The 25,987-nt window shown below is 41.5% G+C and overlaps 1 protein-coding gene across 5 annotated transcripts in view; it reads right to left on the bottom strand.

Annotated features, from left to right (window-relative positions):
* The window catches only part of ELP4 (elongator acetyltransferase complex subunit 4), a 1,619,784-nt gene that overhangs the window by 246,043 nt on the left and 1,347,754 nt on the right, over positions 1-25,987 (bottom strand). The window contains exons 10-11 of one of the 5 annotated variants that reach the window (XM_078680833.1): positions 10,698-10,776; positions 10,305-10,379 (exon numbers count right to left, since the gene is read on the bottom strand). The exons of 3 other annotated variants lie outside the window; for them this stretch is intronic. In XM_078680833.1, the coding sequence (XP_078536959.1) occupies positions 10,305-10,379; positions 10,698-10,776 (154 nt within the window). The remainder of the gene's footprint in view (positions 1-10,304; positions 10,380-10,697; positions 10,777-25,987) is intronic. One more of the 5 variants, XM_078680834.1, reaches the window with a different exon arrangement.

Raw genomic sequence — 25,987 nt, 5'->3', positions numbered from 1 at the left:
ACCTGGGTTTCAGCTCAGAAGCACATAATCTGAATCTGCCCTCCACAAAGCCCTAAAAACGTACCTGTTCAGCCAATAATTCACTTCCTCTCTGACCTCCTCACCATGTTACTTTGTTGGTGGCGCCGGGACACTCAATTTTGAGTAGCTGTTCGCACTACAGAAATCTAGTCATTCATTCAATATACTTTATAAAATACCATTTACCTTTTATAAAAGTAAGACGATGACTTAGGTGAGAGACGTACAACACAGAGTTCACTGTAAACGTATCATCTACTACACTCACTTATCACATAAGAGACAGTTCTGTGCGGAAAGTCCTGTGCTTTCTATATCACTACTGAAAACACTAATGCCAAAAGTAAAACGTCTTTCTGTATAAGCTACTCTATTGCAAATCACACCAACACCATTTGTTAACCTGGAAACAGGTTGTAGTGGAAATTTCACATTTACAGAAACTACTTTAGCATTCAAACAGTAGGGAGATGTTAGCAGACAGGCAACTGTGTGACAAACTACTACTGATATGATTCTTTATTCTGGACAAAGTTGTAAGTAGAAAGGTGAGTATGGATTTAACATCGACTACACTGAGCCATCACCCTAGATAAAGGCCTTTGTGAACAGATGCATTTATTGTAATCTACTACTAAAGTTATTCATCACAAAAGATATAGCTTTAAGGAAACTGGTCAATATGTCATAAAACAGAAGTATATCAGCCATCACTCTGGAGTGAAGTCTCATTGAACAGCTTAGACTGTCGCAAAACCCTACCATACACATACATCAGCAGGGGAAATGTGTCAGTGCAGAGTCTAGTTCACTGATAAATAGTATATTTGGTTTGAAAACTGGATTATAGATCTGATGACGTTAGAAAAAGTAACACTAATAATGACTACACAAAGAATTTAAGTTATGTAGTAGCTCAGTATATTTATTTACCACTGAGAAACCTTTAAGAAACACTTACACTCCATGGATGATGTCATCAGTAATGTCATTTGAGATGTCATCAAGTATGTAATATGTGAGGTCATAAGCAGTGCATTGCGTGGTGGAAGTTATAGTTAGCTTAGGTAACTATCACTGCTGAATTTCTATGGTTTTGTGCATGTAAAATCTGAAATATATATATATATATATCTATATATATAGATAGATAGATATATATATAGATATCTATCTATCTATCTATCTATCTATCTATCTATATCTATCTATCTATCTATCTATCTATCTATCTATCTATCTATCTATATCTATCTATATCTATCTATCTATCTATCTATCTATATATATATATATATATATATAGATATATTACCAACTGGCGGTCGCCAGTAGGTAGTTATAGTTAAAACCTAGTTTCCATAGGAAATCTGCAACATTCTATTTGGAATAACAATGGCGTCGGTGGACGAATCTTCGCGAATTTCTCCAAGAAAATGTCCTGCTCCGCTCCGTTCCTTCCCTGAAAGTTTGGGGGTGATTCGTGAAGCAGGGGCCGAGAAAAAAGGGGGGGCCAAAACGTGTTTTCCCCATGCAATTTTCCATAGGACCTTTAGCCAGGGCTACAGCCCGAACGGCTGAACGGAATTACACCAAATTTGGCAAAAATGTAGAGTTCGGTTCGCAGATGACCCTTTTTGTTGAATGGTGTAAATCCGTTCAGTAACTCCTGAGAAAATCATAAGTAAAATCATAAGTATATCTAGAGGAGCTTACTGTAAGCTTACTGTACTCTGTACCTTCCTGAGCACGGGCTGAATGCTAATTGGCTGTCAACTGTCCGTCAATACTCCAAACCAGAAAGTGTTGGCAGCCATCTTGTGCCTCGGTAGACTGAGGCACAAGAAAGCAGAAAAACAAACGTGTAGAACGAAAAAAGGGGGCAGGGTAGAAACACCCTGACCCTCTAGGCCTGCTCAGGGTGTCCCACAAGGACCCCCAAAGGCCCCCCTCTCCCCCAAAAAGTTTTGAAAAAAATCGCGGGGTACGAGTACCGTACACATACCTTTCCGAGTACGAGCTGCATGCTCATTGGCTGTGAACACTCCAAACCAGGAAGTGTTGGCAGCCATCTTGTGCTCGGTAGACCGAGGCACAAGAAAGCAGAAAAACAAACGTGTAGAATGCAAAAAGGGGGCAGGGTAGAAACACCTAGACCCCTTAGGCCTGCTCAGGTGGTTCCACAAAGGACCCCCAAGGCCCCAATTTGTTTTTTTAAAGCCTGGTGTGCTTTTTTGCAAATTACCCCCAGGGGGACCAAATCCCCGGGGCATAGTGAAAAAGAAGTGTGGGGGGGGGGCCCCAATCCCCCCCACATTGCCCCGGGGACCCCCCCCCCCGGGGCAAAGCAACGCAGCCCCCTGGCGTATACTGTAGGTTCCAGGTGGGCTAATTGGCCCCCATGGACCCACAGTATACAAGGGGAATTGGTTCCCCCTCTGCAAACACGCCAGGGGGCTGCGTTGCAGAGAGGTGTAAAAAGGAGGGTGGCCTCATTACACATCTCTGCAATGCAGCCCCCTGGCGCATACTGGAGGTTCCTGGTGGGCTAGTTGGCCCCCATGGACCCCCAGTATGCAAGGGGAATTAGTTCCCCCTCTGCAAACACGCCCGGGGGCTGCGTTGCTGAGAGGTGTAAAAAGGGGCGTGGCCTCATTACACCTCTCTGCAATGCAGCCCCCTGGCGCATACTGGAGATTCCTGGTGGGCTAGTTGGCCCCAGGGACCACCAGTATGCAAGGGGAATTAGTTCCCCCTCTGCAAACGCGCCCGGGGGGTGCATTGCAGAGAGGTGTAAAAAGGGGCGTGGCCTCATTACACGTCTCTGCAACGCAGTCTCCTGGCGCATACTGGAGGATCCCGGGGGGCTAGTTGGCCCCCAGGGGCCCCCAGTATGCAAGGGGACTTAATCCCCCGACTTAGAACACTCTACAGGGCGCTTTAGCACAGTGGTGACGGTAGGGGGCAGGGCTTGAGGTGATGTGAGTGCAAACATGCCCTGAGGCATGTGTTAAGTTGGGGAATTAATTCCTGTTCAATCCAGAGGTCCCCTAGGGGGAAACTAGTCCAACAGGTATCTCCAGTAAGCGCCACGGAGCTGTGTTGCAGAGTGTTGTAAAAAGGGAGCGTGCCCTTTGAACGACTCTCTGCAACACAGCTGCCTGGCGCATACTGGAGGTACCTGGTGGGCTAGTTGGCTCACAGGGTACCTCAGGATTGAACAGGAATTAATTCCCCAATCTAGCTCACTACTATTCCTGAAAAGTAAATGTAACTGTACTTACCAGTAACTTGAATTTCCTTCCATAGGATATCATTGCCTGCTATATAAAATATATATAAATTAAAAAAATATTAAATAAAGAAAATATTACAATTTCAATATTTAAAAAAAACATTTTTTCAATTTATATTAAAAGTGTAATGTCATTTTAAAAATAAAATATCTAAAAATAAATAGTTTAAAATAATGTAGTAAATCAGTATAAAAAAAATATAACAATTAATACATTTAAAAATTATCATTTACAAAACCTTTGAAATTCATTGAAAAAACCATAGGTTTCAGCCACGTTATAGTTAAAAATTAGCATTTAGAAAACCTTAGAAATTCACTGAAAAAAACAGGTTTCAGCCATGTTATAGTTAAAAATTAGCATTTAAAAAACCTTAGAAATTCACTGAAAAAACCATAGGTTTCACACATGTTATAGTTAGCTGGACATTTCACTCATACAAAACCATTGAAATTCCCCCGTTATAGTTAATTCAGCTAACTATAACTCGCGCGCCCGCAATGCACTGCTGATGACGTCACATATTACATCACTCATGACATGGTCAGTGACATCACTCATGACATCACTGATGACATCATCCTTGTGAAAAAGTGGCAGACCTCCTCTCAGCGTAATATAATCCTTGATACACACATTCAAAAATAGAAACTAAAATTTTCAAAAAAATTGAGATACCAATTCCAGTTAGAACAACCTATTCAGTAATTCCAAAATCTACATACACATCCAGTCATTCACTAACAGTTCTATATAGGCACTCATACATGTACTCACTCATCATATGTACTCATACACCTATACATCTTATTACACACGGACACTCATCTATAGAGTTACTCACACACAAACTCACACATGCAAATAAACTATCAAACATCCATTTACTTGCATATACAGCTATACACCCACCACTACACTTACTTCTACAGAATCGTACAAATACTTACTCTCTTAAACAATCACTTATAGAAACACATACTTATTTATACAGGAACTCTTACAATCTCTCGCTCTCAAATATACTCACTTATATACATCAATACTCACATATACTAGTTTAACACATATGTAATTACTCATAAAGATACTATTGAGACAGTGATTCACTCACTAACACACCCATACACACACTCATCCACCCATACAGTCCTGCATACATGCTGTCTTCAAAACACATACAGTGAGTCACCCATTCATGCATCTATGCGGTAAGTAATACCCCCACCAAACCATACAGACACTCATGCTGATACTCTAAAAACCAACTAATAACCCATATCGACACTCATGTAGCTAGTCACCAACCCATGCATCCACTTATACACAAAGTGAGACACTGATACAGATATTTTCATATTTAAACATTACTCGCTAATACATGTATTCACTAAGATACACTTAATAAGTCAGTTATACAATCATTTTTACAAAAAAAAAACATCCATTTAGACACTTATTTACACATTTTTTCTTCCATCGACCTTTAGATATACATATATAAAACATTTATTTTTCAGAAAGACACACATTCACTGGATGATGTCATCAGTGATGTCATTTGAGATGTCATCAGTGATGTCATGAGTGATGTCATGAGTGATGTCACTGACCATGTCACTGACCATGTCATGAGGGATGTAATATGTGACGTCATCAGCAGTGCATTGCGGGCGCATTGCGGTTAGCTGAATTAACTATAACGGGGGAATTTCAATGGTTTTGTGTGAGTCAATTGTCCAGCTAACTATAACGTGTGAAACCTATGGTTTTTTCAGTGAATCTATATATATATATGGTGAGCAAGAGCACGGAGGTGCTCGAAACGCGTCGCAGCAGAGCGGGAACGAAATAAAATACCTTCTGCCTCATACCGTGTGGTCCGCCTTCTTCATTTTCCCTGCTAGTGCAAAACAGTGGAGAAATTGGTGTTCAAATATATATATATATATACATGAATAAACATATATGTAGGTGTGTGTATAAGTATATATATTTATATTAAATTAAAAACTTACTGTGATAAACTGAGCTATTAGTTGGGGGGTGAAAACCCACCCCAAATAATAACCACAATCCTTGTCAGAGTAATCAAATACAGTCACTAAATTAACCTGAGCTCAACTCCCTTGCTAGGTAAGGCACAGAGTAGACAGACTTAGAGGTAATATGTAAAATATTTAAGCAGTACTCAAACATTAATAAAGTCAAAACAAAATCCAGTTTAGAATGATAAAGTACATTTTAATAAATAAAATAGTGCCAAAAAGCATTAAGCGGGACAAGCGGACTGCGATGGAGTGCAGGAAGGTTAGAGGGACCAGGCTCATCCCGCTGAAAGGTTTTACCTCTGGAAGGGAAGTCAAAAATCCTCCAGACGGAATGGCACCAGGCTTCAGCTGAAGACTGCTCCACGCTTTTAGATATTCACTGGACGCCGTGTAGGCGAAACCATTGACTTTTACACGCCCAGAGATGGTTTCTCCCTTGCTGAATACTTTTCGCACTTTCGCCTGGTTAAGATTTATACCTTCGACCTTAGTGACTCTTTTCAGGTTTCTTCCAGCAGAGCAAGGCTGCAGCCGAAGAGAGCTCCACAAGGCAAGATACCTTTTTGGCGAGGTCCCACTGAATCAGATTTACAGCTTCAGAGAAGAGTGTAGCGGGACCAACCTGAATCTTTGGCTCACCAGCGCCGCACCTTCATCTGATTGGCTTGGAATGTTGGCCTCGGTCCTCAGAGCAATAAGTTGGTAAAACATTTCCAAGTTCCAGGATTCAGGATTTGTAAGGAGCAGTACACTTTGAGACCAGCCAAGAGTCCAAGCGGTTGGGGACAGCAATAGTGGGGCAACACTTTAGTCCAGGGCAGATTCTTTTGGAAGTGATCAACTTGGAATGCAGGATAGGGCATCTTGAAGCTTTTTGTCCAAACAGGAGTTCAGCCATATGACCTTTGAAGCCCATGGTTTTTCCTCTGTACAAGAGGGAGGACAGGTCCAACCTTCACATACTTCTCAGGTCTCAGACAGCAGATCCTTTCCTTTTATATTCTTCCACAGGTCCATAAGGGATCGGAGGATGGTCCTGTGGGTTCCACCTTTATGCCCAGTGCCACCTTGTGGGAGGAGCAAAGTCCTGACCACTCCGTAACCAACTGGGTAAAAGTTCCTAAGAGTGACCCTGCCCATTTGTAAAGCACTTCCTGTGTGTATTACTGCAAACAATGCCACAGTGCCACTCACTGCCCAAATACAATATGGCAGAACCTTTCTTCCCCTGTGCAGAGTTCCTGTGCACATTCTAGCGGTGTAGCCAGGAAAACTAGCATCTTCTTCTGTAATCACTCAAAACCAGTTCTGGGGGCAGCTCCTCCCCTACTGGACCTAGTTCATGATTGGCATGGGGGCAAAGGGAGACACAGGTGTTAGCTACATTATCTGTGATAGGGTAGGTCAGCTTTGACTTTAATTAAGTTCATGTGCACAGGCCAGATGATCAGCCTACCAGAGAAACGGCATACCTCCCCACACCCAAGGCCTTTGTCTAAGCTCTAGGAGTAAGCTCACACATCATTAAGGGGGCCATCCAGTTCCTGGGTGACAGCTGAAAACCCATACAAATGGGCTTCAAGAGTCTTTAGTCAGGTGATAGGCAACTTTTCAAAAGTACTTGTTCTGAAATATTTATCTCACATTTACAAATTGCTTGAGCTTGTAGTAAATATTTTAAAAGTCAAAATATAAGATTTGTAGCCGTTTCCCAGGTGGGGATAGTAACTATTAAATTTAAAATGTAATCCCCATGCTTTCCTATATAACAGCTACCCCTGCTGCAGTGAAAATAACTCTGAGGACTTTTACACTGTAAGTACATGTTTAAAATTACAAATATATATGTCCTACTTCTAAATACTATGCACTCTGTCTTATAGGCACGTAAGGCCAACGTAGGGGTCACCCACTGATATTTAAAAGGAGTGGTTCAGTCTGTCAAAAGGGGCTGTTTTGACAGGCACATTTGCTGTTTAAACCTTCACAGGCTATTGGTAGCAGGCCGGCAGTCATATTTACACTGCCACTAGGATGGATGACACAATGAGTACTGCAGTCTGCTTGTGAAATTTACCTTAGAGGCACTGGGAACACTTTAGCACCATATACTAGGTATTTATAGGTAAGTGAAATATGCCATTCAGGACGATGCCAGTTTCATCATGTTGAAAGGGGAAGCACACTACTAGTCAGCATTGCTAAAGCCAGCAAAAACAGGGCAAAAATCTGGGGTGTTTCTACACAAACAATTATCAGTTCCGACACTTTTCAATGTAATGACTCTCGATGTACTGGCTGCAGTGTAATGGCTTCCAATGTACCTGCGATGTATAGGTAGCAACCCGTTCTCATTCCTCCATATGAATAACTTTTCCGGTACAAACCGTTTTCTATTGAGCATTAGGCAGGGCACCTTCTGTGGTGAAAATCACTCATGTCTTTTACCCTGTAAACTCACATTGCAAGAGCTCTAGGACGGACTACTTGTAAACTGCATCAATCTAGGGGTTTTATATTTTCTTGAGTTTTTTTATTATATGCTCTACTGAAACCTTCACTTACCAAACGTGTATCTGCAAGTGAATGTACACTTGTGAAAACAAATCTACATATTTATGTGAGAACATTTGGTAATTAAACAGTCAAGCAGGATTAAGGTTTAAAAAAAAATCGTTTCCGTGGTGGCACGCTTAAATGTTACGTTCATCTTATTTTATAAAATTATGTATTTTATTCATACACTGTTCACACTGGAAAGCCATCAAAATATCTAAAATCGTGTTGACTTGTTAATTGCCTCTCCTCTGGATTTAGAACAAAATGTTTAGAAGCTCCTTTCAGACAAAAGAATAAGAAGCAGCTCTCGTGCTCTACCAACATGATGAACATATTTTAACAAATTGTCTCATTTAAAAAAAAAACCTTGTTAAAGCCTTTGCCAATGTGTTTATGTCAACCTATGTGTTTTATCTTAACTTCACTTTGATGTAAAGCGTTCCTTCCTGTCACAACTAGGCCGTGTTTCTAAACTGGGTTAAGTGCCATTTCCTAAAAGAAAGCCTATATATAAATGGCAAACGTTCTTCTGTTTAAGTGGCTCCTGTTGCCAACAAATTTGTAAATAATAAAAAAAAAACACTTTCATTTTTGAGAGCTGAAAGTCGCACAATTTCGAAAACCATCTGCAATATGTACCCTGACCTATGAAACACTGCTGCCAGTTAACTATGGCACTAGGCCAAGGGGCAGCCCTTGCACCCGTTCTAGGGCCTGGGTATTCACCGAGGGTGGTTGAGGCCTGCACCACATCAGGCTTTTAATATAATTCCGGAATCTGCGAATGCTTTCCACTGAGATTCAATATATACACTTATCTCATAACTGTTAAACCTGGTAAGACCGCCTACGAGGAATCTCTATGAGTAATCATGCTCTACAGCAGTGCCTAATTTGTAATAAATGATTGCCGGTGGCCAAAGTTCCGCTCAGAAACTCGTGCCTAGCGCTATTAACTGTGGGTGCCCTAAATACCATGGTTGCTGTAGTCTTCAATTTACCTCAGGCCTCTTTTTTCCACTATCAGACACTCCTTGCACCTTCATCTCACTCTTGTCAGTCTGTGCGTTCTCCCTTTGATACTTTTGTTCTGTCTTTCTCTCCTTCCTTCTTTCTCTTTTCTGGGTTTCCCCCCGTTTGCTCTCTCTGTAAATATCTGATGAGGAAAAATGTGTGCTGGTGGGCGCCACCAACAACCACCGGCTCATATTAAGCATTGCTCTAGAGTAAGACACGTTTACCTTGGTAACAGTTGGGCATGGAAGATTGCAACGATTCCCGCAGTGACACTGAGGGCCTTATTACGATGTCAGGAGGACTTATCTATGCCCGACACCGCTATTACTATGCGACCGCACATGGTGTGGTCGCATACTCTCATTTCTCTATGGGAGCTTGTGCTGTGGCCGTAAACCAGCCATAGCAATTGCACTAAGGTACCCCCAGTTTCTTTCAGGCCTAAGAGGCCTCTACAAAATAGAGCAACCTCTTATCCGGCCTATCTGGTTTGAAAAATGGCAATAACTCTAATCACAATATTCACTATACAGCATAGATACACAAGAGAAAAATAGCTTTAATTTGCATTGTATTTATTTATCAAAAACAATTTTTTTTGTATATTTCGTTTTTTTATATGTATATTTTTACACTTTCTTTATAAAAAAGGATTTTTTCATTGATAAGCTCATTACATAGAAACTATTCACAAAATTGTTTCATTAAGGAGAAAAACATTCCTTCATTTTTCTGAGCATAAATTTGTATTTGGATAACCCCCAAAGCGAAAAGAAAAAACTGTTAACATTCTATCATTCATCCATTCTCACCTTTCAACCCTCTCATACATACCAACTATCATACTAATTCACAAAAAACCACATCTGAGTGAGAATCCTCCTACAATAGGACTATTTGCCTTAAATGTAAATGTTTTTGTACTTGTATAGCGCACAGCTACCCGCAGTGGGTTTCCCGGCGCTTGTACGAATACCGCAAGGGAACCCTTCCTGGCTTACCCTGTGAAGTGTCCCCTCCTGGGCACCCCCATGGTGCAGACCAGGCATCCCTCGCGTTGTGGGGGCCGTTGTGGAGACTAAGCAAGCTATTGCCCAGAGTTGCAGCGCGGGACCCATGATCAGAATAGGCACTGGGGAATTAATGAGCCCGAGACCTGCCGAGGCGGGAATCGAACCCTGGACCCTGGCCAGAGCTCTGCATCGAGGTCTGCCTGCTCTAACCATTGAGCCACACTTCTCCACTTATATCAGTGCATTCCAAAACACAAACATATGTCCGTCTTTTTGGTTTTGAATAATCATTTTCTTGATGTAATTCTTAGGTGGATTTCACAGATGTGTGTTGCTGGCTTACGCACCTTTCAGTGAAAATCCTTCTTCAGGGCCAATAAAATACACGCTCCATCTTTTAAAAATTGTCCTGGGGGTTCTATCTGTAATAACACAATGTTATGTGCAAATATCTACGCTGTACAATTTCCAAAAACATATTCACAATCTTAGACATGTTGTCGTGCCCAAAGGAAAATTGTGGTATGACTGCTCAAAACACGCTATACTTTCTTCAAAACTCCATATTTGGAAAGAAAGGGTGATGTGATTCGGAGTAAGAAGAAGTTGAAAAAGAAGAACACCTAAGTTTAAGGCAGTTTACATGCAGATACAACCCATAGGTGAAAAAAGGATACATTGTGTTTAGACTTGCCTTCACCAGAGATTAGGGTAACATTTAAAAACAAACTTGAACTTACATGTCTTAAACAGTAGGCAGAAGGCGTGTTTTTGTTTTCCAGAGTATGGAGATGTCCACACTAAAATTTGGAGCAGTAGCTACAAAGAGAGAGATTTGTACATATTAATTTCTATTTTAACCTTTGATATTGATTGTGGGGAGATTTCTTATTGTAGGCATCCTACTTACACAATTGGATAGAAGTTAGGATCCTCTATGCAATTTTATGATACTTGAGATCTTAAATTAAAGATGTTTCAAACAGCAATGATTGTCCCGATATTAAAAGATGTTGTAGCTTTCAGCTGCAACCTATAATATAGGAAATGTCTAGTCATTTAAGGTGTTATACATACTAGTGGGCCTTTAGAGAGCTATGGCTTTTAAAGGAATCTTACCTAAATATAAAATCAAGATTTTATATTATTTCAAAGTCCTTTAAGGATATTCATCTTTGCCTATTTAGAAATTTTTGCAATTTTTATTCAGGAAGAGCCAATCTGTATACACAAAAAACATACAATTGAAAGGGGTATTCGTAAATCGGTATATAATACAAATAAGAAAGGAAAGCAAAATGCAATAGTATTGTGCGACTGCTTAAAATAGCACATCCTGTTTAGTAAGACTAAAATCTTGTTTTCGGGCACTCACACCTGTTTGGAAGGCATATGTTCTTAGGAGCTTAAACAGAAGACAAAATCTGGTAGAACATAGGGTCAATCGTTATTAAAAGATTTATTCTTATTCCTCAACCAACCACAAAGGTCTGAATATGAATAAGAGTCAACAGATTTCCAAGAAATTATTGGAATGATGCATTGTATTAAAAAACCGTGCCTCATATGGATTATTCTATTCACAGATATAATGCTATGCATTGGCGATGTCTAAAAAATGCTCTGTTATTGCTTAACGCCTCCGCTGCTATCCATAATTCACATCGCTGCGGCAGATCGACTAATCGATTTAGTGCCGCGATAGAGGTGGGAGTGTCGATAGGAGTCGGCAAACTTTCAAACAAATTATCCACATCAGGTATTATTATATGGTGTTCCTCGTATGGTTTGTTCCTACCGTAGGAATATCCATGTTGAAGGTTATGTGTGGTATATGAAACAAAGTCTGTTGCTGCTAAAGGCTTCGGCTTATGTCCGCGAGGAGCACCCAACAGTGGTACTGACTATGCGGTTGGTACAGCGCGGGGTATGGGGTAATAATAAAGCCTCTTCTCTTACTTTTTATGTATATGCTTGCAGTATAATGTTTTTGTCCATGGGTGGAAAACCAAGTCTCCTATCCTAGAGGGAGCAAGTACTAAAAAGAGGGTGCGGGGGAACGTGTCTTACCCGAGTCTGCGGCTTCCAAAAACGTCTGTTGTCATCCGGGACTGCTCTGCCAGAGACGGTGCAAATGTGGCAGGCATGTTTTCTAGGCAACTTTCGCAATAGAGAAGGTGTAGCCGCGATATTATGACAAGCGAGGCACGAGTGATATGTGAATGGGCGCCATCTTGGAGAAGGTTGTGCTATTGGTAACAGCCTATGATGTTATTACTTTTGGGTCGGTATAATGTTAATACGCGGATGGTGCCGTTTTCGGAAAGACCCTGCCGTTTTAGCATTGTACTTAGTAGGGTTTAAATAAATAGGAAACCCAAAAATTCAACTTAATGGAATTGCAAATAAGTCGATAGCTGGAGCGTCTATTGACATGCGAAATACCGCGATATGCGTTTTTTGAGATGGACAGACTACCTGCGTTAGTATAGTCGCCATCTTAGAGCAAAACTACGATCTACCTGCAGTAATTGTTTCTAAAGCTATGACATTAAGGAAACATATTAAAAAAACATTCTAACTAATAAAAAGGTGGCGAGATTATGTCACAGTTTATAAAGGTGATTTATTGGTACAGCATATGTTTCTAACACTATGACAATAAGGAAACATATTTAAATAAGCATTCTAACTGATAAGAAAGTGGCAAGATTATGCCACAGTTTATAAGGGATGATTTATTGGCACAGCAATGGTATCCTTTATTGCTCAAAAGACCATAGAGTTATATCTAAGGTCAGAATATATAGACTCATATGGATGTAGTCTTAGAGAAAAGGCTCAAAGATGTTTGTACTAAATCATCAGTTAACTTCATTCACGCTTATCCTCAAGTTGTAAATACGGAACATACTATGAAGAGAATGAGTTTTTATCAGGACAGTGCTATTGTTCTGACAAAAAAAATCTTTTTTAATTCAAAGAGCAATATACAAAAATTATTAGACCAGTCGTTGGTCTCCTAGCTCTTAGGAGTATGTCTGGATATGATGTTGTGCTCCTAACAAGCACGGGGTAAGAAACCATACCCATCCCGTGTCCTCAACAACAGCAATTGGTGAGCGACCTAGCAAAGATTGGTGTGAGTTTTAAAGTCTAAAGGTGAGATTCACAAGGAGACCAGTCAACTAGGAAACAGAGGAGCAACAAATACTTGCCTGTATTTCAAGTTGTGACTACCCAAACTATTTCTTCATTTAATCCTTTCCGGACCGTGTCCAGAGAGAAAATCCAGTCGTTTTCTATTTGTTTTTGTAGGATCACTGCCTGGGGTCACTTTGGAACGTTCTAAAATCAGCCACTTCATATCATTTTCTGTGTGATGTTGGTTATAGAAATGGTTGACTAGTGGTGCTTGTTGTTTGTTTATTTTTATTGCAGATTTTTGTTTCGAGAATCTAACTTGGAACTCTCTTGAAGTTTCCCCAATGTATCCTAGTCCACATGGGTATAGTATCAGGTAAATAACATTTGAGTTTTTACAGTTTGCTATGTGTCTAATAATACCTTATTTGTCTACATATGACCATGTCTGAGTAGTGATAGCAAATTCAAAGGCGTGGCAGTTTCCACATCTGTGGTTACCTGTCGGAGGTGGTAAGCCATCTATTGTGGTTTGTCTAGACTCTGCCTGAGGCTTAAATCTGCTGTGTACCAGTTTATCTCTTAGGTTGGGGTTTCTCCTAAATGCCACCATGGGCTTCTGCATAGTATCTTCCCCTTCATTTACAGTGAGGATCGTCCAGTATCTGCTTGATTTTATAGTTGATACCGGAATGGTCCACCACGCATACCACGCATACCAATTTATCTCAGGTTTCCTTAGAGGTATTGCTAATGAGTGCATCTCTGTTGTAGTATTTTGCTCTTTTCAGAGACTGACGAACCAGTCTTCTGGGATACCCTCGCAATAGTAACCGTTTTTGTAGCTGCTCTGCACATCTGTGAAATCCACCTAAGAATTACGTCAAGAAAACGTAGAAGAAATAAGGCAAATAGAACTATTGTAGTAGGATTCTCACTCAGAAGTGTTTTTTGTGTGAATTTGTCTGTATAGAATGATAGTTGGTATGTATGAGAGGGTTGAAAGGTGAGAATGGATGAATGATAGACGTTAACAATTTTTTCTTTTCTTTTCGCTTTGGGGGTTATCAAAATATAAATTTATGCACAGAAAAATGAAGAAATGTTTTTCCTCCTTTATGAAACAATTTTGTGAATATTTTCTATGTAATGTGCTTATCAATGAATTTTTTTAATAAAGAAAGTGTAAAAATATACATATAAATAAAACTAAATATACAAAAAACTTGTTTTTGATAAATAAATTCAATGCAAATGAAAGCTATTTTTCTCTTGTGTATCTGTGCTGTATAGCGAATATTGTGATTAGAGTTATTGCCATTTTTCAAACCAGATAGGTCAGATAAGAGGTTGCTCTATTTCGTAAACCAGCCATAGCACATGCTCCATACAGAAATGGGAGTTTCTGTTAATCTCTGCACCGTATGGCACACACTGCACACGGTGGCCCCCAACCAGAGGATGCAGGGAGAAGGGGGCCCTGCTAGGCCTACAAAGACGCTTTCCAACAAACTTTCCATGTTGAAAAGCCTGACATGGAAAGCCTGTTGGAAACAGACATTGTAATCACGACGGTGGAAACGCCGTTCTTAGGGATTAAGGTGAGGCCTCCGACAGGCTCCTTGAGCCCATTGCTATCCAGACCGGCCGATTTCACTTTCGACCGCCTGCATTGTATAATAGAGGTCAGAAGTGAAACCTACGATGTGGCTCGGAAAGCCTCCGACCATAGGTCACATCGTAGTGAGGCCGTAACGTAAATGTATCTAATAAATATTCATTGAGGAAATCTCCTCCTGCTTTAGATTAGGATACCTGTATCTTGGCAACAGTTTGACATGGAGGATTGCTGTCTAACAATGACTGCTTCACACCTTAAGCACAGACTATTGGATTTATAGAAGCAGGTGCTATCTGTGTATTCCTGTCAATGAGCAGGCAGGAGCCGGGCATAACAATGAAATAAATGGCAATCAATAATAACTCTTCCCGCTTCACCTATCGACATTCATCAATGGACTTAATCTAATGCTGAAAAGACCCCAAAAAGATTAATTTACAGATCTGTTTCTTTTTACATATTTTATTAATGAAACAGTTTTTCTTGCTGTCATTTTCACACAGATTTTCTCTTAAATATGCACTTAAAACTGATGCAGGGATTTACAGATAGTACTCCATTAAATACATAAATCACAACTATACAACATCCAACAATGTAATAATTATTGACCCCACCCACCAATCAAAATATATGACTCATACCACACTCCCAAGCATTTATTATGCACAAATTATACAAACTCCCAGAACAAAACAAAGCAAGCAAGAGGACCATTTTTCTTTAGCCTTCCATTGGTGGATCATGAACTGGGCATGTTAGGAAAATTGGTCAACGCATGTTTTGGTGGAACACATAGGCTTTAAGCGTCCTTCAGAACCTGATTCTCTTCTGTGTTTTTATCTCATTGTCAAACGCAATGTCCTTAACATATAAAGGGCTGGGAGAATGAGAGGGATAGTTTATAGAGGTTACACATTTGGACTCTGCCTTTCCATATCAAACACACAAACAACAAATGTCCCCCTACATTTAACTCTCAAGTCGGGCATCCTCATTAGTGAGTAATTTACCAAATACAGGATGATTTGCATCCCAGTACCAGCAAATAGGACCGGAAAGTATTTCCCAAAAATACGGGAAGGCCTAACACCCCCGTGGGTGTCCTGCCATCATTGGCCATCCTGTGCTTGCCAAAGAAGTGGGAAGGTCCTTGTCTTGCGTTGAGGGGCTGGTCAGGGATGATCCAGGGAATGAGGCTCCAGGTACCTAAAAAATCGTACACCTACCCTAACAGAACTGTGCCTTTATTATGGGGTGGTGTAGGGATGTTTAAAAAAACAATCTGACATTTGAGGCTTTCTTAGCGAAGCTGATGTTCTTATGGGTCGGATCATCCATGAGCAGTCCCTCAACTCACGATGAGGCCCGCCCGCCACTAGAGTATTCTCTGGCGAGCTAAGTCTGGCCAATGACGAAGCAGGACACCCAGGGGGTGTGTGAGGCAATCAGATTCTTTTTTTAGAAATACCTTCTGGTCCTATTTGCAGGTACTAGGAAGTAAATCATCCTGTATTGGGTATTTTTTTATTCACCCAATTTGACAAGCGGGGGAATCTCTATTAAAAATAGAAATAAATGGGTCACCACCACAATTTAAATGGAGCAAGGCTAGGGAAAAAACTTTATTATGAGCACTTTAGACAAGCCTCGCTAATTCGTGAGAAACAGAAAGATTAGAAAGCCTTGTGATAAGACTACTATATCTAGTAGGTCAACCATGGTGGGAGACGTGACAAATAGAAGGGAAGAGATAAAGGACTATTGAGACCTCACCTGTCCACGCGTGATGTACATTTTGTATGCCAATATAATGCCCACAGTGAAAAAGCTAACCACCGTAATACACCTCCAGAGACCTTTTATCCAGAGATGATTAATTTTACACTCGCAGCATCTAGGTCATGTATGAAATAGACCAAAGCTTCAATTGCTGAGCTATTCAAAATATATCGTATGTGGTCAGTAAATGACCAACAGTACATCCTGAAAGAGGCAAAAATAAGAACACATGAGATGCTCACTGGCTTACCAGTGCGTAACATCCCAAGTATGCCTGATCAAGATAAGATTTATCACAGTGACAATCCAACTTTCTCGTCAATAGGTTATAAAATTCATGTAGCTGGAGGACACAATAGTAACCCCTTGTTGGTGCTGTTCGCACACTCAACGTAAAGGGTACCTCAATAAGAAATAAAATCACAGTGTATCAATAACACATGGCCTTTTCTTCAACACAATGTTTATATAGGTGTCCATTGATGGATACCTGAAATCAGGGTGTCATCATGGATACTTTGCCACACACTGCATATATAGGAAGGGAGTCAGGGATAAATCAGCCGCAGATCTAACTAAGGAGCTTCTTCATCAATCTCCTGGCTACAGAGTATCCTAAGCATACTAGCTGAACTCCATAGGAGTAATAAAAAAAACAAGGGTAACCCTACTCAACAAGAAAACTAGGATATTAAACTCCAACAGAAGAACAGCAGTTCTCATTGGAGATGTGTATGGATAAACGATATACAGACAATCACAATGGCAGAGTAAAATAATACTGTTCAAGGATGGCAATACTAAGGAAAAAAAGTCATTCATTGTATTTGAAAATTACTGTCTTTTCATGAATACAAAACATGATGTGATCCGTTTCCCATGTGAACAAAAGAACAAAACGCAAAGAAAAACAATACAAGACATAACAATTATACAGACATTGCACAAAAAAAATGCACGTTTCCAATAAACAAAATCACCACACTGGAAAATTATTAGTCAATGAAACAAGACCTTGTATGAATCAAAGAGACCGATTAGCTGATTCATTTGTATCTGTCGACGATGTTTCGACCCCCCATATAAGGTGGGGTCTCATAGGGATCAAAAGAAAGTGTGGACATCTGATGGTGTCTTGAGTATGAACAACCAGTGTGCACACCTAACGTGACAGTTAAGGTGTAGCGGTGGGAGCCCTAAGAAGGCGAATAACCATAAAAGTTAATGCTAAAGAATTAAATGAAGGCGGCAGTAGTGGGTGCTTTCACCGTGTGGTTGGGAAAGATCCTCCAATGGGTTCAAGAGGTGGGCTGCAAGGATCTAGCCTCTTTAGTATAACAAACGCCAAGCATATTCCCCGAGTGTGCACTTTACTTTGGTTTTGCTAATAATCATTGAGTCCAGCGTGCTCCACCGGCATAGCGCACCACCTGCCCACAGGAGATCAGAAAGAGCCCATTGTTGAAATAAATAAATATATATATATATATATATCAGGAGTACTGAATACGTGGACCACAATGACCAGCATGCCGCACCTACCCAACAACCTGGCTGTCCACTAGAGGGCCGGACTTGCTTTTAAATCAGATCAGGAATGGCCCACGAACAGTGCTCAATCATCGGGGATTTTACCTCTGAGGAAGTTTGCAGTGTCAAACAAAACGCGTCAGGTGCGCCCCAGCACTCCTTGCAATAAATGCCTGAAAGCATCGTGCAGAGTGTGCGACTCCTTTTCTTTCAAAAGTAGAAAGACCCTCAAACATATTCAGCGATTGGTCCGGTCGCAGGAGGACGCACCACCAGCAAGAGTGCCACGTTTCCCCGCAACACGGACCGAAAACTCATTACTCGGTCAAACGAACTTACAAGGGGATAATGGCTGCCGCCAGACACCAGAGCCGGGTATGGATCCAAATGCAGTTTGTGGTAATGTCCAACTGCAAGGAACTGCACGACTGGGAATCTACTTTCTCAGCGAGACAGTGACAAAAGAGGCAAACATCCATCATCAGGCCGTCAGGAGTACTGAATACGTGGACCACAATGACCAGCATGCCGCACCTACCCAACAACCTGGCTGTCCACTAGAGGGCCGGACTTGCTTTTAAATCAGATCACGAATGGCCCACGAACAGTGCTCAATCATCGGGGATTTTACCTCTGAGGAAGTTTGCAGTGTCAAACGAAACGCGTCAGGTGCGCCCCAACACTCCTTGAAATAAAGGCCTGAAAGCATCGTGCAGAGTGTGCGACTCCTTTTCTTTCAAAAGTAGAAAGACCCTCAAATATATATATATATATATATATATATATATATATATATATATATATATATATATTCACTGAAAAAACCATAGGTTATAGACCATATATAGTTAGGAATTAGCATTTACAAAACCTTGAAAATTCACTGAAAAAACCATAGGTTATAGACCATATATAGTTAGGAATTAGCATTTAAAAAACCTTATTTTACACACACAAAACCATTGAAATTCCATATATAGTTAGTTGCACTAACTATATATCGCGCACCCGCAATCCACTGCTGATGATGTCACATATTACATCATTCATGACATGGTAAGTGACATCACTGATGACATCTCAAATGACATCACTGATGACATCACTGATGACAACATCCAGTGACTATGTTTCTGTAAAGTTAAAATGTGTCTTACATATTGAAGAATGAGTGGAAGTATAAGTGTCTGGACAAAGGATTTAGTAGGTGCATGACTGAATGTATGAGTGAGTGATTAAATGTGTCTCACTGAGTGCATGGGTTAGTGACTAAAGTGTCTTAATTTGTGCATCATTATGTCTGTTGTTCTGTAAACTGCTGCATGTGTTGATCAGTAGCTATATGATTAACTATATGGGTTACTGATTGATTGTCCAAGTATTTGTATGGGAGACTGAGCGTGTGTGTGGCTGGCTGGGAGGTGTGTGACTCTGTGCAGATCAATGTGTACTTATATCAATGATTGTATAACAAGGTAAGTATGTGTTAGTATATGTTTGAAAATGTAAGGTGCTCTATGTTTAACTGTATAGACAAGAAAATGGAAGTGTGATTGATTCTTTACAGGACTGACTAGGTGTGTGAGTAACTCCATGGATGAGTGGCAGAGTGTGAGTGTCTGTATAGGTGTATGAGTGCATATGATAGTGTTGTAAAGATGAGTGATTGTATGTATGAATGATTGTATGGGTGAATGAGTGAATGTGTGTGTAGACGTAGGAATCAGTGAGTACATATGTAGTAACTAGTATTGGTGTGTCAATGGTTTCAAAAATTATACTCTGTATTTAACACTGGGTGAAACAGAGGTTATATTAAAATGTGAGGAGATGCATTGTATTGTCACATGAATGATATCATCAGTGATGTGGTCATTGATGTCAAATGAGATGTCATCAGTGATGTCATCAGTGATGTCATTTGAGATGTCATCAGTGATGTCATCAGTGATGTCACTGACCATGTCATGAATGATGTAATATGTGACATCATCAGCAGTGGATTGCGGGTGCGCGATATATAGTTAGTGCAACTAACTATATATGGAATTTCAATGGTTTTGTGTGAGTAAAATAAGGTTTTTTAAATGCTAATTCCTAACTATATATGGTCTATAACCTATGTTTTTTTCAGTGAATTTTCAAGGTTTTGTAAATGCTAATTCCTAACTATATATGGTCTATAACCTATGGTTTTTTCAGTGAATTTCAATGGTTTTTTAATAGCAAATATCATAAGCTGTCGAATGTCAAGTACGTGGTAAGTGAAAACATTTTCGTGTTTATGCACACTGATCTGCTTTGAATGGTGCCCCCCCCCCCTCATTTCTATTAGGAGTACTCTCTCTTTGCACATAGTGAAGGGTAGTTAACGCAGGCCTTTGCCCCCGTTGTAATACGTCGTGCCTGCTTCTCTCTCCATTTGATTGATTGTTATCCAAGTATTTACTGTTTTAGAATTGGTTCTCTTTGGTTCATTCTCTATTTACAAACAAACACAGAGTCGCAATACTCTGTTTAGTCTTTGCAGATAACGAAAAATCGTGTAAAAAGAAAAGGAATCAAGCAAAATCAGTAGGCCACTAATGGGATCTCTTTTTGACCTCGCTAAAATAGAAACATTAGGAACAACCCCTCATGACAAATACAAAACTAGTGAAATGAACTGAACTCCACACAATGATGGCTGCAAAACAGCTCGGCTCCACCACCCACCCCGCCCAAAATAACGATAAAGAGTGGCTGCCATGATTGGTTGCGGAATGGCCACGACGGAGCTACGAAATGGTGCTGCTCTCATGCTAACCCCAGCTTCAGTCTGAAACATCCAGAAACACTGTAGACTACCAATTCGATCAGTTCCGGTAGCGCCCCAATGTAACCCGGTAGAGAAGAACTAGCCCTCCCCTCTTTGACTGATGGTTCTTGTTGCCTGTCCCTTCTGTTGTCATTTAACAGAACTATTTAGCCTGCTGAAAGGGGTTGTGTTCCGACCGCTGGTTGGTGGAGACATTTTGACTATATTCTGGACCTGCGTTGTCGCGTAATGCGTCATATGACGCGCCGCGTTAGCGCATCCGGAAGTCATCCGGGGCGCGCAGCGCGTAACGTAAGCATAACAAGTCATGTGACTTGTTAATAAAACTTTTCATTGGTTCATTTTACTTTTCTTATTCTAATGATGAAAGGCTTGGTCATATGACCTAAAAATTACGCTTTTTATTACTTCCGAACATTATTTTTTCTTAAATATATGTTATAATGTTCCAGGCTAATGTACTTTCCCGGAAAATTTACAACTGTCCTGCAAGTAAAATATATTCTTTTTTCGAGAAAAAGAGCGTTTCTTCGTCCCATGACGGAGCCGTTGAGCAAAAGAGGGTCGACCTGCTGTCTTAGTCGCCGATACGCCTGAATATGAGATTCTTATCGATCACTTTATGTTGCAGGAATAGAAAACACAACAGCCCTTGACCATTTATCTTTACTGCGTTCCTTCGTATTATACCTTTTACCCTTCATGTAATTGGTCTGCTTTATTTCACTTGCCTTTTAATGATTCTAAAACAGTGACTATTATTAAAAACTTTACCAATATATATACTACTACCATGTTTTCTTTTAAAAACCTTTATTGTGAAAATTTCATTATACAAATACGAGCCTATAACCACGTGGGCCGGCCACGGAGCAAACTGTAATCGTATATGATGAGTAGACATTTACACTGTAGAGGAACGTAACGGGCGGGCCATTAGGTTGCAAGAACTAAGGTGTCTAACAGTTACGGAATCGGTGGACGTACATTTTATAATTAAAATACGACAGGGCCAGTTACAATAAAATTATCTAGATATACATTTGCGGGCAAGTACCATGGGTGACGTTAATTCGAACTTTCAATAGTACAGTAATCAATAACACATCAGAACTTAATATCAATAGGGATGTCGAAATATTCAATCAATTCTCGTCCCCGCCCGCCATGTGCTTCAAAACTGCATACGTATCTCGTGATTTCAAGGTTCTGCAACCAGTACACAACAAGGAGTTACGAGTCCCATTTATTCCGGCGCCATTTTGGGCGAGGACGGGCAGGTCCAGGATATAGTCAAAATGTCTCTACCAACCATCGACTATGATGATGTTCATATTCTGTATTTATTAGAGTAACACTCATCTGTCCACATGAAATTAATTTGCCACAATCTAAACATGTCATTTTAATCTTTCCAAAGTTCTTCTAAATATTTGGGAACGTTTCCCTTGCCTCTGATGCTGTCAGTGCCACTTCTTTGATGAATGTACTAGCAGGTCAGGGGTTCTCCTCCAAATCTCTCTTTTATGCAGCACTATAATTAATTGGTGCCACCTCTCCATATGACGATGCATGGTATAGTTACCATAACTATATTTTTTTTCGGTATCTCTGGAGAGTTCATCGTGGCAGATGAAGCGTGTAACGTACCGGGCATTTACCTTTTTTTGCATGTACAGGAAAGGAAAAAAAAATCGAGCGAGTTCTAAGGTGTCCCAGGGCCATTTTAGTGGACCAGGCCCAAATCCAAAGAACAGGCCGCCATTTTGAGAGTCCTGTTGCAGCCGCCTGTCGCTGTAGTATCAAGAGCAGCCGAAACTCAGCTGAATGGCAACTGAAACGGTAAAGGGGCGCCCCACTACAGCAGACGAGCCTCCACCTAGGAAGGCCCGTTCACGCCGCCCCCCCCCCCCTTCGGGCACCCCACGCCGTTATTCGGAGCAGTATTGTAGGATGGCCACACCAGTGCGGCAACTTGCTACACATCACCTCGGTGGTAACCGAATCTCAGCGCCTTGTGGTGTCTTCTATTCAGAAAACATTGTTGCGCTGCCTTTGGCCCCATTCGCACATCGGTCCGCTACTGACGCCATCTCACAGGCTAATGGGGCGCCCCACGCCGAGTTTCAGCATTGTAGGATGACCACACCAGTACAGCAACTTGCTAGACATCACCTCGGTGCCATCCGGATCTCGGCGCCCCACTGCAGATGAAGTGCCTCTCAACTATGAAACCACCACGGTGACATCCGGATCTTGGCGCGTTGTGCTGCCTTCGGCCTATTCGCACATCGGTCCGCTACTGACGCAAACTCACAGGCCAACGGGGCGCCCCACGCCGACTTTCAGCATTGTAGGATGGCCACACCAGTGCTGCAACTTGCTGGACACCACCTCGGTGCCATCCGGATCTTGGCGCGTTGTGTTGCCTTCGGCCTATTCGCACATCGGTCCGCTACTGACGCCGCCTCACGTGCCAACGTATTTTCTCCGCATTTTATACCCTGTGCCGCATAACAGGTCATGTGACTTGTTTATAAAACTTTTCATTGGTTCATTTTACTTTTGGTTTCCTAATGATGGAAGGCTTGATCATATGACCTAAAAACAACACTTTTCATTGGATGAAAACTTTTTTTTTTCCCAAACGATGAAAGCCCCACCTTGTTTCTGGATGTTTCAGACTGAAGCTGGCATCAGCATGAGAGCACCACCATCTCGTAGCTCCGTCGTGGTCATTCCGCGAGCAATCATGGCAGCCGCTCCCCACCAGAAGCCTACAGGAGTCGGGGGCCCCCAAAACTTTTGATGAATCCTCAAGGCGGAGGGGACGCTTTCGAGAATGGGGTCCAAGACCTAGCAGACAAGCGTCCGATTTCCAAGGTGTCCCAGGGCCATTTCAGTGGACCAGGCCCAAAAAGGAAACAGCCTGCCGCCATTTTGAGAGTCCTGTGACAGCCGCCTATCGCTGCACCGCAAGAGTGGGCGCAACTCAGCTGAATTGCGGCTTTTGACACAGTGGACCAAAAACGGACGGAATGGCAATTGAAACGGTAAAGGGGCGCCCCACTACAACAGATGAGACTCCACCTGGAGAGGCCCGTTCACGCCGCCTCCCCCGGGGCGCCCCACGCCGTTATTCGGAGCAGCATTGTAGGATACCAAAACCAGTGCGGCAACTTACTGGACATCACCTTGGTGCCATCGTTCTGCTGCCTTGGAACTATTCGCACAACAGTTTGCTACTGATGACCCACCCCCCGTGACGCCCCACGCCAGAAATCTGGACGTTGTGCTGCGTTTGGACTATTCGCACAGCCGACCGCTACTTCGTTGTTTTTCCCTAAAAATGTTTATATGTTATTACTGTTTTTGTTTTCTTGTATATATTTATAAGTTATTAAAGTTTTATAATCTTACTACTTTGTCGGAGTGCTATATATTTTTAATGTGACACATAATTGTAAAAACTTTGATGTACAAAGAGTCATCCCTGGAATCTTCCGCTTCAGGCTCGTTCCCCTCCCCAATCACAATACAGGATGGTTTTCAGATAATAGGAACGCGTCTGCTGTGACGGATCTCATCGAGTGTGGGCCTTGATCTACTATAACTCCTTTGAAGAGGGGTGATTCTTTACAGCTGGGGCCATAAACTACATCTGCAGGGCTAGCTGATACCCTAGGACCGGCCTGGACAATCGGACACAGAGGAAAAGGAGTGTCAGAGGGTGCGGTAGTGAATAGGGCGAAAGGGAGGTGTCGGGCGGGCACAGGGTGTGATTCTCAGGGAAGAGCAGCGCAGATGGGGGGAGGTTTATTACCCATGCATAAGACAGAGAGCGGGGGTGACCACTGCCTGGGGGAGATGCTTGCGAGGGTGGGGAGCCATGCTAAGGATCGACAGCGTGCACAGAGTGGGTCTGGTCAAGGCATCTAAAATGACTGCCGTGCACGACAAAAGTGTGGCATTTGAAAAAAGACAAGATGGCGCAGACAATGTTTTTCAACACTTCCTGATTTCCTTCGAATCGAACGTTAACAGACGTTGGGGCATATTACCAAAGTTAAGCGATATTTATCCCTAACGATGCTTAGCAACGATTTTTTCACCGCTAAGCATCGTCAGAAATTATCGCAGATAAACCTTGCTATTATCAAGGTTTATCGCAAATACGATAAAAAACGACCGCAATGCATTAATATCGCTGAAAACTCAGCGATATTCATGCATTACCGAGCTAATGCTCTTAGCCATGTTATCCACCTCCCATTGGATAACATGGCTAAGAACTGCTCAGGGCAGGTGCTAGCTTTTGGAGATATTCGCGCTTATCGCGAATATTTCCAAAAGTTGATAATAGGAGATAGCGATGTTAGCGACTGTTTCCAGTCGCTAACATCTTGGCATGCCCACTTTGCATGTCATTAGTGATAAATATCACTCACATGCAAAGTGGGGCCCAAGATGGTCGCTATCTCCTACTAGCCGTCGCTAACTGGTGTTAGCAACAGCTAGGTAATACAGATATAATTTTATCTCCGCGAAGCGGAGCGCTGTTACAGATATATATCTTGTTTTTGAACGTTAATTTCTCAAAATCCACTGAAGCACATATATTGAGACCTAGCAAAGGCACATCGAGCTACCAGTCCCTACAATTTTGCCAAGTTTCGTGCAAATCCATTCAGCCGTTCGATTATTATTATTATTTTTTTTTTTGCCCCGCGGGGCCCTTTTAAAACCTCCACATCAAACCTAAGAGGTCAAGGAGGATCTACTATGCCCCCTTATGGTCATTTGCCCCTTCGCTTTGGCCTCCTCTTGTCTCTCGATCCTACCGAGAGACAAGATGGCGGCCGCTACGGACTGTTTGCAATGTTTACAGACGCCGGAGAACCAATCAGCTTCGCAAACCTCCGTTACGCGAAGCGGAGCGCTGTTACAGATATATATCTTTTTTTGAACGTTAATTTCTCAAAATCCACTGGAGCACATATATTGAGACCTAGCAAAGGCACATCGGGCTACCAGTCCCTAATATTTTACCAAGTTTCGTGCAAATCCATTCAGCCGTTCGATTATTATTATTATTTTTTTTTTTTTGCCCCGCGGGACCCTTTTAAAACCTCCAC

Source organism: Lissotriton helveticus, chromosome 3_1, assembly GCF_964261635.1.
Source record: "Lissotriton helveticus chromosome 3_1, aLisHel1.1, whole genome shotgun sequence".
In the NCBI taxonomy this organism is placed as follows: Eukaryota; Metazoa; Chordata; class Amphibia; order Caudata; family Salamandridae; genus Lissotriton; species Lissotriton helveticus.
Note: the sequence above shows the minus strand (reverse complement) of the source record. Positions and strands in the feature narration are given on the sequence as shown.